The sequence below is a fragment of the Thermobia domestica genome, chromosome 15 (genome assembly GCF_964235325.1).
Source record: "Thermobia domestica chromosome 15, izTheDome1.hap1.1, whole genome shotgun sequence".
NCBI lineage: Eukaryota > Metazoa > Arthropoda > Insecta > Zygentoma > Lepismatidae > Thermobia > Thermobia domestica.
Genome location: NC_137468.1, coordinates 23,485,943 through 23,503,120, shown reverse-complemented (window position 1 = coordinate 23,503,120; position 17,178 = coordinate 23,485,943). Strand labels below are relative to the sequence as shown.

Below are 17,178 nucleotides of genomic sequence, written 5' to 3'. Positions count from 1 at the left end.
TTTTTATGGATGGGTTTCTTCATATAAAAAAATAAGAAAGTTTCCTCTTCTGGGGGAGGAGGGGCAATTGCCACGATCGCTCCCCTGGATCCGCCCCTGCTTTACATCGGATTCAAATCTGAGACTTCCGCACTATGAAAATAAAATTAAATTTCTTGCTTTACGCTCCACAGTTATTGCCCTTTAAGCCAAAAGAGAGATATGGTTAATAGAATAACTAAAGTGCTTTCAAAACTAGAAACAAATTAACAGCTCAAAAACACGTGCAGATTTGTTTTGAAGAAGGAAATCTACTTCACAGAGTTATTGCGGTCACTTAGCGAGGGTCGAATCGTAAACGTCATTTTAGCAATAGTGGGTGGAGGGTTTTCTTGGCAACAAACCTTAACATGCACAAACTGGGACGATAAACATATCCTTTCATCCATCCAAATAAACCAATCTTTAGAGATTTTCTTTTTCGTTAAGACTCAGAGGACAGTTCCAGCTGATAACTTACTGGGATGCGCACAAAGTGGCAACAGCGTACCACGTGCTTCTCCAAATGTCAATTTGTTTCTAGTTTTGAAAGCACTATAGTTGATTACATAGAATACTTTTTTATTTATTTATTTATTTATTTATTTATTTATTTTACCCTGTACTAACCTTTGTGTTCCAATAGTGATGATGCAATACTCACTAATTTCTTATCGATATTTTAGGCATAATACATTAATGCTTTTCGTCGGGATGAATTCTAAGCTAAACTGTGAAAAGTTTCACATTCTAGAGCAGTGGTTTTCAACGTGGGTGTTAAGGCTCCCCAGAGGGTGCTGGAACACTAAGGGGCGATAGACTATTTAGAAGGTATTTGAGATTTCATGACCTATTAGACTTTTTCCTTATTATTGGATGAAAGCCATTATACATCTTAAAAATTATCAAAAGTTTAGACTTTATAACTAATTACTCAAAATTGACATATAGTCCAAAGTTCCACTGAATGACGAAAATATTCTATTAACATGTGTTACACCTTATTTATCTATTTGCTAACTTGTTTTTCTGTACAACATTTAATCACTAGCAAATCTCATATATATATATATATATATATATATATATATATATATATATATATATATATATATATATATATATATATATGTAAGAAAGTTTAGATTGGTTATAACCTTGAGACTTCTCTCCAACTTACCTGTTATCACTTTCCCTTTAGTAGATGATTCAGGATAGCCAGCACTCGCTAACACTACTCCAACAGCGTTTGTGGACGGTTTCCATTGCAATTCACAAGAACTCAAATTTCCTGTACAGCAAGCCTGAAAAGTGGAAACTGGAAATAACTACATGTGTTTTGCTATTCCTGTGCGTGTACTATCATAGGATAAACTAATCTGATCAACCATACACATAAGAAATAATCTGCCATATACATAAAAAAACAGAAGAAGAAAAAATCCTCTATAGGTGTAGATTTAATGAAATTCAATAAATAAATAAAACAATACAACTGAGTCCGTATCGAATCCAGTTCTTCTCTTATCGTGAATATGTGCTAACCACTACACTATTAAGTTCTTCCCTTATCAAGAATTTTATACCCTTCAGATTTATTTTCACGCATTTAGACCACATGTATTTATATACAATACGCAGATGAGGAATACAATACAAAATATTGAAATGCCGTGCCCTTAATTATTCTCAACATGAAAGATTTTTATCACCACTATTTTCAAGGTCCAGTTACGAACATTATAAATTTATAATATTTAAGATCAAATCGTAAAGAACATTTCAAGGTCAATAAATACGAAAAACAAGTAAAAACTTAACAGCAAGCGAATCATGTTACTTACAAAAGGATTTCATAAAGAATTTTATTGTAGTCACATTATCATTTTCATTTGGTAAAAAGTACTTTAGTACTTTTAATCTATCGATTCAGTGAGATCTTAAAACTCTTAAATTTCTTTAATACATTATATCTATCTATCTATCTATATATATATATATATATATACATATATATATATAGTCATGACTATTTCGGTTTTTATGAAGATATCGGATCCACATAGATCCAGGTACTTTGAACAACTGACTTAAGCCATCGATACAAATAGAAATTTTTATCTGCACGAAATTAAAGAACTACAAAAATTTATCTTTACTAAGAGAAAAAGACAAACATTTACTTGGTATCTCAGTAACAGAACTGACTTTATTGCGCCTGTAAATTTTTTGTAAAATTTTATTATTAACTTAATGAAAATATGCCAAATATTTCTTCTTACATACTGGGTAGGTTTCCAACTGCCAAAAATTATATTCTTCACTGATATACAATAAACAATGAACCATAAATCAAACCCGGGTCTCTGGATTACCATGCCAATGCGGTAATCACTACGGTACCCAGTATACTTCCTGAACAACCATACATTTTATCACTCTTAAGTTACTCGTATCTCCTCTATTTATCACATTATACACAATTTAACTAACACGTAAGTTCTGTAATGTAGACACTTGATTATCCAAGAACAACCGGACATGTGACATGATCCACGTGGACTTGAGGGACTAAGAACCGACTTAAACAGTGGTAGAATGTATGGCTGTTCAGAGAGACGGCAGAACAGCATAATGGTTAACAAATCGACACGTAAGCTGAAAACTTGAGCTCGATTACAGACGTAGTTGTGTAATTTTTAATTTTTTTTTATACGATTGAATTCTCCTATTTTCTGGGGTAACATGCAAAAATCTGAACACTGACTTGGAGGAGCTTTGAACTCCTGGTTTCTTCCTTGCTAACCTAATATACTGAGCTAAAAGCTACACGTTCAATTTTCTGTTTCTGGTACTTTATTCCGCACACCAGCTGTGTGCTGAAAATTTTCAAAAAGAATATTAGTAAGGATGGAGGATATTTATTGTGACAAACATCTAAATTCATTTGAAACTGACATAAAAAATACTACACGTATATGTAGTATGTCGCTTTTTCAATTGAAATACAAATAGCAAAGCAGAGAACCACCATCATTTACTTAGAATGTCTTTCACGCGGGGCCTTTTACATTAACTTTATGGTTATATTTTACATAAATTTGAATTACTTTGTATTTCTTAAACATCTGTTACGCATTGTCCATGGCAGTAATTTGAAGAACTGTCTTATAGACAAACTCAAAAGATCGCTTAAGAAGTTGTAAGCTTTATTCTTTTCTATTTTGTTATGGTTTAATTAAAAATAAATCAATCGCCAAACTTTCGCTTACTACATTGTCAGAATTGTCAAGACAAGTAAGAAGAAAGGAGGGTTCAGTGAGAACATGCTAGTCGGCACACATGTCTTGATAATGTTGACGGTATAGTCAACGGAAATTCGACGATTAATGACTTCTTTGAATAAATCCGTGATAGAATAGAAAAGAGCAAGGTTTAGGGTTTAGAGTTTAACACCTTACAAAACTAAGCTGAAGAAAAATACAAATATTCACTTGGACCTGGTATACGTCTGTTATGTAGTAAGGGTTGAAATTTCAATGAGAAACTTACATCTTTTACAGTAGTGTTTTCTTAAAGCATCTACACAAACTTATCACATAAGGTTTCTTCTATTATTATCATAATTAATACACAAATAAAAATATTATACTTCTGTTATCAGTAGAAAAAAATAAAAGTGAAACTTTTGTTACTGATAATATTGACGTACGGGCACAGCAAAAAGATCGGATGTTTTTCAATTAATAATAATGCACTTATTACATATTTCTACGCGTTTCTTTATTCAACATATTGGAGTTTCTATAATTTGATGTGAAAATGTTACGCGATTTACGTAATCTTGAGGCTTTAGTTGCTGAACCACAGCCATTTTGTATGGATGACAATATAAATCACAATGAAGTATTTGCCCTACGCTACGATCAAAATGATGCATAGCAGAACCGTATTTATGAGCTGCCCGCTTTAACCCTTTCCAGATCCTGGCATTTTGGGCTATTTTTTAGACTTTCAGTCAAGCAGCTACTGCATCGTCACTATTTATCCTAGGATCATGGTTCATACCTCATTCTCTTCAGAATAGAGCAGGCTTTCAAATGGTATCACTTCCATGCCCATACCATATACCAGGAGAGGGAAAATTGATATCAAAGGAAAAATTTTGATGGGAAATTTTTTTGTCCAACCTTGGGCCCCCCTGGCCCCCCCTGTGTGAACATAGAGACCTCCAAAAAATCTGATGAATAGTACTTGGTAAACTAAATATGTGTACCAAATTTCAAGTTTCTATCTTGAATAGTAAGGGCGGGAGAAATTTTATCAGGAATTCCCACCATGCCCAAAACGACCGCAAAACACCATGATCTCAGGGAAAAAAATTCCTGAGACATCCCTAATTACCCTAGGGTCATGTTTCGCCCATCATTCTTTTCAGAACAGAACTGCCTTTCAGACGGTATGACTCACGTGTCTCTATCATGTATGTAAAGGGGGAAAATTCTCAAAAAAGGGATTTTTTGGGTCTAAAAATCCCTTTTTTCAACTTTTGCCCCTCTGGACCCCCCTGTTTTTACGCAGAAATCGGAAAAAAAAACTTCTGGTAAATACTACTCGGTGGACTGAATGTTTGTGCAAAATTTCAATCTTCTACGTGAAAAAATAGGCCCACCAGAAAAAATTTCCCTACTTTGCCCCACTTTTACCCTATACAGAAGTATATTTGGATAAAAATTCACTGAGACGGCCCTAATTACCCTAGAATAATAATTCGACCGTCGTTCTCTTCAGAATGGAACGGCCTTTCAGAGGGTATGACTCACGTGGTCCTATCATGTATGTGAGGCGGAAAAATGACGAAAAACGGGATTTTTGGGGTAAAAATATCCCTTTTCTAACCCTTTGCCCCTCTGGTTCCCCCCCTGTTTTAACACTGACATCGGAACAAAAAATCTGGTAAATACTACTCGGTGGACTGAATGTTTGTGCAAAATTTCAATCTTCTACGTAGAAAAATAAGCCCGCCAAAAAATACTGAACATAGGCTTAGAAAATGAGAAAAGAAATTTTTGACTTATGACGTCTTCACCTCCTACGTCTGGACGCAGGACGGTCTGAAACCATATGTAATGTCTTCTACAATGTCTCTGGACTTGAAAAACAAAAAAAAAAAAAAAAAAAACAAAAAAAAAACGGACGAAAAAGCTCAAATAGCAGAGAAATAACGCAATGTACCATGAAAAGTGCATATGGTACAAATTGTACCATAGGATCCCGAAGGGGTTAAACTATATCTACTGCTTGTTCAATGTTTTCTGTCGTCCTGGCTGACCTTCAACTACCTATTAACTTCCCGTAACAATGTTGTGTTACAGGATGAAACGTGTCCTTTTCAACTTACGTCGAAATGTTGAGGGAAGAATCACTACTTTCAAAATATATTTCCAAATGCACGATGCTCACACGACTACAGATGCATGGCTACTGAACTGTGTCGCATGCGCAGCAACTGATCAAGCCATGCTCCTTCCCCTTCCCTTCTATTTACGCTTATTCGCACCATTGCTACTCACCAATGAAAATTGGCAGATCATTTTGCTGCACGACGAGAAATTGACACTACTTGGATGACGTCATCTCCAAAACCTAAGACATTATTTTCCACCCCGATATGTTAAATAAATAAATATGTACAAACGTTGCGTAATGAGTGTTATTATTAATTAAAAACAATCTGATCATTTGCCTCATCTTCTATTTGTAGTTTTATTACTTGAAGAACCTTTCTTTATTATGATGTTTCTATATTCCAACAATGGGTGCATATGATGTGGTAAGTTTGTGGTAGATGCTTTAAAAAAATGCCGCTGAGGAAGATAGGAATTTCCACTGAAATTTTCACTTTCAGAGATTATTTATCTATAATGCTTCTTTTTTTTTTAAAAAAAAAAAAGAAAAAAAATTGCTTTTGTCTTGAGGATGGGTCGAATGTTGCTCGAAACACATCGACTACTGTTTGTGGTATACTATTAACGAAAAATAAACAAGTTAATACTTTTTTCTTACACTCTCTTGAACAGTTAAAACTTACCACCATGATGTCATACAAATCTGATTCCAAAAGAGGAAGAAGAATTTGGGTTTCGGGATCTCCAAAGCGACAGTTGAATTCCAATACTTTCGGTCCGGTTTTTGTCAGCATGAGACCAGCATAGAGAACACCTGCGCAAAGACAATCACCATATTTTACAAATAACATTTTTGTTAGTATTAAAATCTATTGTACACCACACTCTATTAAGTTTTAAGAAGTATAATAATTAAAAAGGAAAAATCATATCAAAATTTTTTCTTAAACTCTAGCTAACAAGAACTTCAGAAATCCCGATTGAAAGCCAAACAAACAAACGAAAATACAGATGGATTAGTTATGCTGTAAATGAAATACCAAACCCCCCTCAAAAAAAAAAGAAATACTTTTTACCTAGAATCCCGAAGGCATCCGATCACTACAAAGGCAGATGTGATGGTGATCCATAAAAGAAGGATGCAGAAAAAGTGGGAAAAACTCGAAAGGGCTTAAAAAGCTGGTGGTCAATAGTCAGATGATGGTGATTCATAGATGCTCTATGTTCCTGCACGAACACTCATATCCAAATTGATTGTCGCATGTCTATAGATATGTTGTTGTAGGAATATAATTTGATAACGAATTCGCCCGGTATTTCTTGTAATGTTAGTATGTGTATAATCGGCAAAGACATGTATGTGGTAAATTTCATAAAAGAGCAATAAATAAGAACAATAAAACGAAAATAAAACTTTCTTATCCATTTAGCAACATTTTGTTGTACTCATTCTAATTTTCGTATTTATAATTGTTTTCCTATGAAATTTACCACAAATATACGTTTCCCGATTATACACACAGTAACAGTATTAAAAGTACCCTGCAAAATCATTATCAAATTATATTCTTACAAGAAGACAGTTATAGATATGCGACAAACATTTTGCACATGAGTGTACAACATCAAGTAAGTCAATTATTGTTATTAATACGATAAAAGTAATTACCTACAAAGGGAGTATTTTCCTTCTTTAGTCCGTTAACAGCTCTCTGAAGAATCGTTTCTTCTATAACCTTCAATGTATCGTCAGTCACTAAAGGACAAGGAGCATAAGCACCCATCCCACCTGTATTCAGACCTTGGTCGTCTTCCAATATCCTCTTGTGATCTTGTGCTGGTAGCAACAGCTTCACTGTGGACCCATCTGTGAAAGCTAACACCTTCCAAAAAGAAAATCAGAAATAATAATATATAATCATACAATCTGAAAACTTTATATATAAAATTGTGTTGTTTCAAGTCAGAAGCATTAAGATATAACTCTTACATAATGATAAAGTAACAATAATGAAATTCCTTGGTACCTCAACTCATGAATGTAAGTTTCCTCATGCTGTATGGTTAGCGTATGCGGGAGGCCCGGGCTCGATTCCCAGTATGAGCTCATGTTGATTGGATCCCCACGTTAAACTGCAGGTTACGTTTCACACAGCCTCGGTGCTGAACGGAACTATAACCTCCAAATCGACGAACCAACTACTGAATGAATGGCTTTGGCCTTTCAAATGGCGCGCATTCAACCGGATGATGCGTAGCCACGGAATAGACTAAACAGCATTATTCTTGGCTTTCTAGGTAAAAGTGAAATGAAATTTATACTTCTACGTCTTATGTTATGCTTTCTAGGTTAAAGGAAACGGGTGATTAATGGAAGTTAATGATTATAAAATAACTGGTGGAATGATAATGTGGGAGGAAACAAGAGCGTACCCTGAGAAACCACACAGGTATGACCCCCACACAAATTTACATGGGTCGGGATCGAACCAGGAACTCATACCACAAATGAGCGCACTACCACTGAGCCACCCTGCATCCCTTTGTAGATCAAAAATTGAAATTTTGTAATTTAAGTAGCTTCCCAATTGATTGTTTGGATGGGTCAACGTTAAAAATTATGTACCTCCATTGAGAATCGAACCAGGGACAAATCATTCTAGCCGACACATGTAAGGACATAACACTGTTATTACTTAAGATTGCAACATAATGTAATATTAGGGGCCGTGGTGGTTCAGTGGTAGAGTATTCACCTCTAATGGGTGGGGCCCCTAGTTCGATCCCAGCTCGCGCCAAGTGAACTTTATGGTGGACAAACAAAGTGTGCATCGGTTTTCTCTGGGCTCTCCCGTTTCCTTCCACTTTATTCAATTCACTATTGCATTCATTTCTCATCATCACCGTCTCCTTTAGCCTAGTCGGCGTAACCGTGGGACGAAAAACTAAAAGATTTCATTTCATAATGTAATATTGTGTACACAGTCAGTAGAAAAATTTATAGTTTACATTAAGAAAAATATTTTTAAAAAAAATACTTACGGAAACTTCATCGCCTTCTAGAAACTCTTCAACTACGACGATCTCTCCTGCTGCACCGAATTTCTTATCCCTGAGCATAAAGTTGATGGCATCCTCCGCTTCCTGTTTGCTTGTTGCTATTATTACTCCCTTCCCAGCTGCCAATCCACTAGCTTTTATTACCACCGGGCAAAGATTTTCACTACAAAAACAGATTTACACCAGAGTTCAAGCAAATTACATTATACTGATAATATGTTACCGTTTGCATTTCAATGCACTTATTTATCCAGGACAAGTTATTATACCAGGATTATTTCTGTAACTGCTACTTTTCTAATTGTTTTCCTTTCTTTTTATGCGGGGAGAAAAGATAAATTAAGCACTTAAAAGCAAAAATAAGTGGATTTGCAATCACACAAGTAACACATTTGGGTTTTTAAATATGCATCATATGGTTTTATTTTTAAATCATCAATTGCCTTAATGTATTGGATAATAACATAAGGTGGTTCTACTCAAAATGAGCAAAGTGATTCTTAGAACAGAAGAAGTTAAAAGTTCTAATAACAATGGACTAGAAACGATTCAGTTAGAAGTTAGAAATAAGCAAACATGTTGATAACAAATTTGAAATGTTATAACATACAACTGAATAAATCCAGTATATTAACGCCGGTTGCATTTAACAAAAGGAGAATTACAAGAACCTACGCACATAAGAATTTTTGTTAAGGTGTAGTTGAACTATAGTTAAACAGTTTCCGTGTGCGCTGACAGCTTTAGCAGTATTTATAAGTCATCAACAAGTTGAAGTATACAATGAACGGGCTTCTTGGAAAAAGTACGATACATAGTTTATAGGGTTATTACTATTTTAATTTGTTCTTTCTGTGAGTAAAGATTGGAAAGAATTTTCCGATAATTGTAATTCACTTTTTTGCCAGATGTAGAATTAATAAATTAAAGCATAAATCCAATATATACAATTGAAAGTCACTGTTTGTGACATCATACCTCTTGAGCCACTCGACCGATCTCGATCAAATTTTCAACATAGATGAGGTTCGGGCCTGGGATGGTTTTAGTCATTTCAGTTTCACGGTGCAACTTAAGGGAGGGGAAGGAAGGGGAGATATTTAAAAATGATCAAAAATGACCGATATTCGTATCGACTACATAGCTTTAAGGGTCACTGAGATGAACAGTGACAATCCCGATGCTGTATAAATCCAATTCAGCCCCGCAACTTAGGAGAGAGGGACGCGATATATGATCAACAATGACCGATATTAGTATCGATTACATAGTTTTCGGGATCGCTGAGGCGAACAGTAACACTTTCGATGCTGTTTAAATCCAAACTCAGCCCCCAATGTCCTTTATGTTCAAAATGAAACGTATTCTCAGCGTGCGAAAGTGAAGAGTATAAAGTTGACATGAAGTTTGTCTTTCCAGTCAACGAAGGTGCCAGCGCACACGAAAACTGTCTTACTAAACAATATAATAATAAAAGACATCACCTTACGTGCCATTAATTACTTCCTTTTCCCATCATTTTGTTTTTACATTTGTTGCAAACATGAATTTTCAGAGGGCTTTTTTTTTTATTAGAATATCCTTAACAGTCCATGGCCATGTTACCCCGTCACACATATGAGGGTCCCTCGGCGATCAGACTACCGAGGGAATTGGAGAGAAAGAAAGGGATGGGGAAGGAAGGAAGCGACCTGGACAATTGTGTTAGGTACCATCCTGGCATTTGCCTAGTGTGAATGAAGAAAATCCAGAAAAGCCTCACTCAGGGTGGCTGGCCTGAAAAAGCTGTTACATGTTTTCTACCGAGTGTCCCACCGGGAATAGAATCCGGAACTGCTCGCACCAAAGGCAAGAGCGTTAGCGACTACGCTTCGCGGGTTGGACAGTCCAGTTTTAGAAGATAATGCTGAGAGAATATTCACAATTAATGTGCACTACTGTTATACATGAAAGTAAAAACTGTTAACAGTTGTTTACAGCAGAAACTTAAGGCAGTAAACAGAATCTGTTTTGAATTAATTAGTTTATATATTTTTTAAATTTACTTCTAGATGATGTGCTATAATTCATTATCAACAACAAATAAAGTTAGACACTCTCTCCCTTCAAAATTGACTGTCTAGTATGACAACTCCCACCGGTTAAGTAATTGCATATACAATATTGTTACATTATCGTTACCTTGTAATGAACTTCTTTGCTTCGTCAGCCGACGTAAACGACTTCCATTTGGCAGTAGGAATGTTGTATTTATCCATAAAATTCTTTGCCCATTCTTTGCTAGCTTCGATTTGTGCTGGAACTTTCTTTGGGCCAAAACACAGAATATCCTCGTTAGCCAGGACATCTGCTAAACCCTTGGCTAAAGGATCCTCCGGGCCAACAACAACTAAATGGACATTGTTTTGTTTACACCATGATGCAATTGCCTATTTCGTAAGAGATTAAAATAATTAGTATAGGTCGAGGCAAATACTCCATAGTAAGAATTGCTCTGTATTACTCACCTATTCGTACTTACCATAAAACAGGGATAAGACAACTAAAAGTGAAATTATGTATCTAAGTTACTTAGCGGGCTGCTTCAAATATATTGTAAGGTTCCACGTGTTTTCACACCATGCTGGATGTAAGTATGTGTTTCTACACCATGTGCTTGAAGTAAACATTCTTCAGACGACCTTGATCTTGGGAAAAAGCCACAAATCCACTGACGGCTGAACTTCGGAACATACCAAAACAAGACTTCCAACGTTGTTTCCAACAATAGCAGGAGCGGTAGAACAAGTGTGTATGTTCTCAAGAATCCTATTTTGAAGGCGATTAAGTGAATGTGTACCTATATTGTGGTAATAAATAGTTCTCAAGAATCCTATTTTGAAGGCGATTAAGTGAATGTGTACCTATATTGTGGTAATAAATAGTTCTCAAGAATCCTATTTTGAAGGCGATTAAGTGAATGTGTACCTATATTGTGGTAATAAATAGTTCTCAAGAATCCTATTTTGAAGGCGATTAAGTGAATGTGTACCTATATTGTGGTAATAAATAGTTTTCAAGAATCCTATTTTGAAGGCGATTAAGTGAATGTGTACCTATATTGTGGTAATAAATAGTTCTCAAGAATCCTATTTTGAAGGCGATTAAGTGAATGTGTACCTATATTGTGGTAATAAATAGTTCTCAAGAATCCTATTTTGAAGGCGATTAAGTGAATGTGTACCTATATTGTGGTAATAAATAGTTCTCAAGAATCCTATTTTGAAGGCGATTAAGTGAATGTGTACCTATATTGTGGTAATAAATAGTTCTCAAGAATCCTATTTTGAAGGCGATTAAGTGAATGTGTACCTATATTGTGGTAATAAATAGTTACAACGAAATTTCGGGAACTTTTGACTGCCCCACGCAAGTCCACTACTTTTAAAATTATCAAGAACGATGCCATGCAGTAAATTTTACAGCATATATAGGAAATAGCAATGGCGAGATTAAAGTTTGCTGCATGATTAGGATGACCATAGCTAACAGTGGGACACCTATAGAAAAGTTGCAGCAATTTTTGAATAAATTAATAATGTCACAGTGAAACAGTAGTACAAAATGACAATGTGAAACAAAACAGCGTTTATTGTATAGTTGAAAACTAGCTGGAAACATAATAAAGCAGTGGTATATAATGAACAAAAAGTATATTCAATAAAACTTAAATATGGTGTTTTGTAGTGGCAAAAAATCTGTGCTTGGACAAAAGTGTTATATATATAAAGAGAGAGAGAGAGAGACAGTATCTTGTATTCTCAAAACAAGACAATCTCCCAATTGATCGGGATATGGTCACCCTGTGTATGACATACCTGGAAATGAAGGTGAAGAATAAGTTGTTTCCTCGAAATATCAATAAATCATACTGAATATTGTAGAACATGGATAACGCCGCCATGACAATGGATATGTGATAACAGTGTATTCCTGTGCTCCAGACAAAGCATCACAAATCACATTATATTCTTCATTGTAGATGATGAATTTTACAGAGGATGCGCGGGAGTCTTCAGAGCAGTGATCATTTCAGGTTTTCCTCGGGGTAGGGGGAGCTTTCAATACACAGGGAGTACACGTAGTACTGCAAAAATACTAGTAACTCACGTTGAGTACGATTCGATATAAGTCGGGGGAAGGTGCATTTCGTAGCTCCGTAGGGGAATTTCCCCAGATCCTCTGAAATTATCACTGCTTCAGAGTATATTTACCCGTAGTCCATAAGGAGAAAGGAAGAGTGATATAGACATATCTGAGAATTAAACACACAGGCTATGTGATAACATATATGAAACACACAATCACACACAACCTCAGGGAAGTATGTAAGAGGTGACCAACTCCCAAGTAGCCAAAAGGAGTTGAAGTCTGATGAAGACACTGTTATTGTGTTGAAACTGTTACGTGATTGTGTGTTTTATATATATTAAATTGAGTTGAGTTGATTTTGAGTTTACCGTCCCTTTCAGCAGCGAGGCTATGGGACCTACTGATTAACGTGGAATCCGAACCACATGAGCTCCCGCCGGGAATCGAACCCGGGTCTCCCGTACACTAACCGCTTAGCCACGAAGGAGCTCTGTTTTATATATATTATCACATAGCCTTGCTCAATGTGTTGCTGTGTTTAGTTTGACAAAATGGAAACAAGATCTGATAGAATAGTTATCTGAGAATTCTACATAATAAACAATACACTTGTGCCGAAGAAAATATTTGAGTTCTGAGATAAAGGAAGTGAAGTATGAATTAATGTTGTTAAATACGTACTGAACTTCAATCTAACACTATTTTCAAAACCTCTCCTTTTAAGGCTTTAAGCACGGAAAAAATAAAGTGCACATAATTTTTAAAAATATTACATTAATTACCCTATCATTGTGGAAAGAAAAATACAAGAATTTTGTTAACTCCCTTGTATGTAATTAACACTCATGAACAGGATTGGCAAGGTAATTTACTCATTACTTTTTTTTTTTTTTTTTTTACATAATTTACTAGTAACGTGTCACGGAAAGTCGGTTTTTTATGAAAATGTAAAAAAACAATATTTTTAAAAAACTAAAACTACTCAAATCAGAATACAAAATGCATTTTTTCTCTAACTTACTAGTTGCATCAACTGAATCGATGTCTAAACTTTCAAAGCTTATATTATTAACAGAGATTGTTGAAAAGAACATATGTAGCGTGTAGGTTAATATTTTTATTGTTTTACCCTCGTTGTAGGCTACGGAGCGAACAGAGCATTGAAAACTGAAACCGACAAAAGAACCGACAGCAAGTGTGAGGTAGAGTGGGTTTTTGTGAGTGCAAAAGCTGGCAAACGCGGTGACATCGAAAGCGCATGGATATTAAAGGAAGGATTGTTACTGCATTGTACGATCGTCCTTCATTCCACGATGGCTTCTCTGGCCTAAAACTTGTCGCCCACAGACGATTTAAAACATAAAACATTATGATTTATTTTAATTATGCGTGGAAATTGTAGTACTTATTTGTTATTTATAGGGCAAGGCTACTTTACAAAGTTAATATGGCAGTTTATAGAATTGTAAAATCCAATAAGAAGCCACACAAATCCGAAAAGAACCTTTTAAAGCTTTTTTTTCTTTGTACAAAACCACACAATAATTAGGCGAAAAAAATATTTTAATTTGTAGACTTGTTTCTATTTTTTTTTTTTTTTTTTTACGTAATTTACATATTTTACGCTTCACGTAGAAAATCTCTTCTTACGTGTAATTACCCAAGCCTGCTCATGAGGATGACTCTTACTTTCTCTCGTGAAAGCGTAAGGAGAAAACAGTGCCTAAGAATAAGTGAAAGTAAAGTAAATTTGATTTTTATTTTAATACAGCCTTGAAGTTACTTGAGATAAGATTTACAATTTAAACTACAGAGGCTGATCTGTTTTTATCCGAACAACTTGCAAACAGCGACACCTGTCAAACTAGAGTTCCAAGAGCAACAAAATTGTACGCACATGTATATCAATCTCTCAGCTCTTGTGTACCAGTGAAGGTGTTGCAGTCGGTAAAATGCCATCGAAAAAAAAAAAAGTTTTTGGGAAGGGTACGACATGATTCTTTCCCGTACACTTTAGCATTTCCTGCAAACATAATTGTCGGAATAATGGTTTTGGGGCAGGACGAGCCAGTGAGAGTGTTATAATTAAATGTTATGTATACACACCAGGCTCCTCCACAACGCATAAAGAGGACATTAGTACAACTCACAAAACCTATGCTAAAGAAGATTCGGGATATGTCGGCCTGTACGAATCCATTACCACACGTTATGAGCAAGCAATTATATGTAGCTATAGTGAATCATGTAATCAAACACAAATTGAGGCTCCAAATCGTACTAAGCATGCATGCGTAACATCACTGCATATTGTGGAATGAAAGAGCAAACGTCACCTGGCTAATGACCATAGGAAATTTGTTTTGACAATGGACAACGCATAGATCTACCTAAGCAACTATGGAAAAGTTAGAGTCATCACCAACAGAGGTGTAGAAAGTTTCTCGAAATGCTTTAAGGTTATCACAACCTTTTGCTGCAGAAGGAAGTTGAAGATTTGTAAGGTCGAAAAAATGACAAAACTGATGCTGCTTATTTCCAAGAATATGCCTTATCCCCAGTTTAAACAGAAAATATAATCATAGTGTGGAACTGCACCAGGATAAAGGCTTAAGTCACACGGTCAACACGTCACTGGCCTTCTATCGGCGCATGGCTGCTGTAACTGGTATCCATGCTATTCCGATTGAGGATATTTTTCGTTACGGAGTCCACATGTTTCTCATGGATTAATGTGTTTTTAAGACTTCTCGAACGATGCCTTTTCATTACGTCGGGTTCGCACGGTACACGGCCTTTGGAAAACCTACGGGCAGTAGTGGGATAGTATACTCCTGGTACCGTTGCAATGGAAACTACGATGTCGTGCAATAGTTCATACCGATGTCTATCCTATCGAGCATGATCGATTATGGAGGGGTTGAATATCTTAGCTTAACAATTTCAGTTTGTTCGGATGGAAACTTATCAGCCTCTGTAGAATCCGAGTCACAACTCTGGTTCATATCCAAGGCAAGAAACCTGTTAGAAATGGAAAGTGGGACCACGCGCATTAGCAACTTCGGCGCTAAAAAGGGCACCAGGTATGTATCCCAGATGGAATACAGGATCGAGTCAGGTTCATGGTTTCAGTTTTATGGTATTTTATAGTTATTTTCTATCTTGTTTATGATTTATATAAGTGCCCATTAGCAGAATAACTTACCTTATGGTCGTTAACATTCAAGTCAACTCTGGAGACCTTTTCTTCAGCTAGTATTCCAACATTATTTGTAGATACGAAGATTTCTTTTACCTGAAAAATAATAACAATGCAACATTATTCAATGGCATTGTATTATATTTCATATTTTCACATACAACAAGTATTTAGTGCATAATATTAAAGGGAAAAATCTAATTACTTAAATACTTGGCGATAACTGTTTCTTAAACATGCTCTTCGAAATGCTGCTTGCCTGTCCCTCCTTTGATACTGGGAATCTGATATTTGTCATTATGAAGACTATTGTTTGGTCTCCGGCAGGAAACATAGACCCAACTCTTGTTCCAATGATTTGGCTATCCACCACCTGCTAACGAAGATCCTAACAAGACTTCGACGCGGTGTGCTTTCTGGTTGAGTGTAAACATCCTGGCATCAATGAAAGAATGTGAAGAACATACCTTTTGCACATTTCTCTAATTTTGTAGGTCGATTATTTCGGCACCTCTTGATTACTGGAGCCTTATTCAAGTCCTGATGGATATTGCAGCACTGTAAATAAATAACTGGAAAATCTCAAGATATAAAGATAAACTACCCATGATGTGAGTAAAAACCTGGATTTTTAACTACAAGGAAATATGATTTAAAAAGGCTCAAGTCATTAAGAGGCGCTGAAATAATCGTCCCACAAAATTAGAAAAATACGCAAAAGGTATGTTTTTTACATTATTTTATTCTATATAAAAGTGTATTAAACAAAAATGAAGGCTGGTCACAAATTTGGATGAAAGTATGAGCATGTTCAAAACTGACATGAGGACTGTCTGCATTGTTCTTAAGACAAAGGCACGTAACAACCTGAATAATTCTCCGAGAATTCTCACGTCCAAGTTCCCAAATTTTGCAGCATCTTCGGATGTTGTACTCATGGAAGATTTCTATGACTTCCCTTTGTCAATACTGATATTATGTCGCTCTTGAAGCAGAGTGCTCACACACGTCAGAACTTTTTGCACAGCTCATTGCTCTACTGCCATACGCCTGTGGAATCACTGGAAAAACCTCCGTTCCAGTTTTGCCTTCCTTGGGACACAATTTATACTAGTTCACAGAATTACGTCACTCGACATATTAACTCAGGAAAAATCCCTGCTCTCTGCACCTGTTATATGTTCCTGAATAGCCTCGGACTACTTTTTATTATCTCGTATTGTTAAGCAGAAGTACTTAACACAAAGTGTCATATTGAAACTTTTTTCCTACTTTTTTTAATTACACATAGCATAGCACGCTTTCTTTCCTCCATATGTTGAAAGCGTGGCGTCGAACATTCCCTTAGGACTCTCCTCCCTC

The 17,178-nt window shown here is 35.8% G+C and overlaps 1 protein-coding gene across 3 annotated transcripts in view; it reads right to left on the bottom strand.

Annotated features, from left to right (window-relative positions):
* Window positions 1-17,178, bottom strand: part of Gart (trifunctional purine biosynthetic protein adenosine-3 Gart) — a 67,215-nt gene that overhangs the window by 36,491 nt on the left and 13,546 nt on the right. For all 3 annotated transcript variants that reach the window (XM_081741385.1, XM_081741384.1, XM_081741386.1), the window contains exons 3-8: window positions 15,823-15,912; window positions 10,668-10,915; window positions 8,469-8,649; window positions 7,096-7,309; window positions 6,110-6,240; window positions 1,199-1,322 (exon numbers count right to left, since the gene is read on the bottom strand). In XM_081741385.1, coding sequence (XP_081597511.1) covers window positions 1,199-1,322; window positions 6,110-6,240; window positions 7,096-7,309; window positions 8,469-8,649; window positions 10,668-10,915; window positions 15,823-15,912 — 988 coding nt within the window. The remainder of the gene's footprint in view (window positions 1-1,198; window positions 1,323-6,109; window positions 6,241-7,095; window positions 7,310-8,468; window positions 8,650-10,667; window positions 10,916-15,822; window positions 15,913-17,178) is intronic.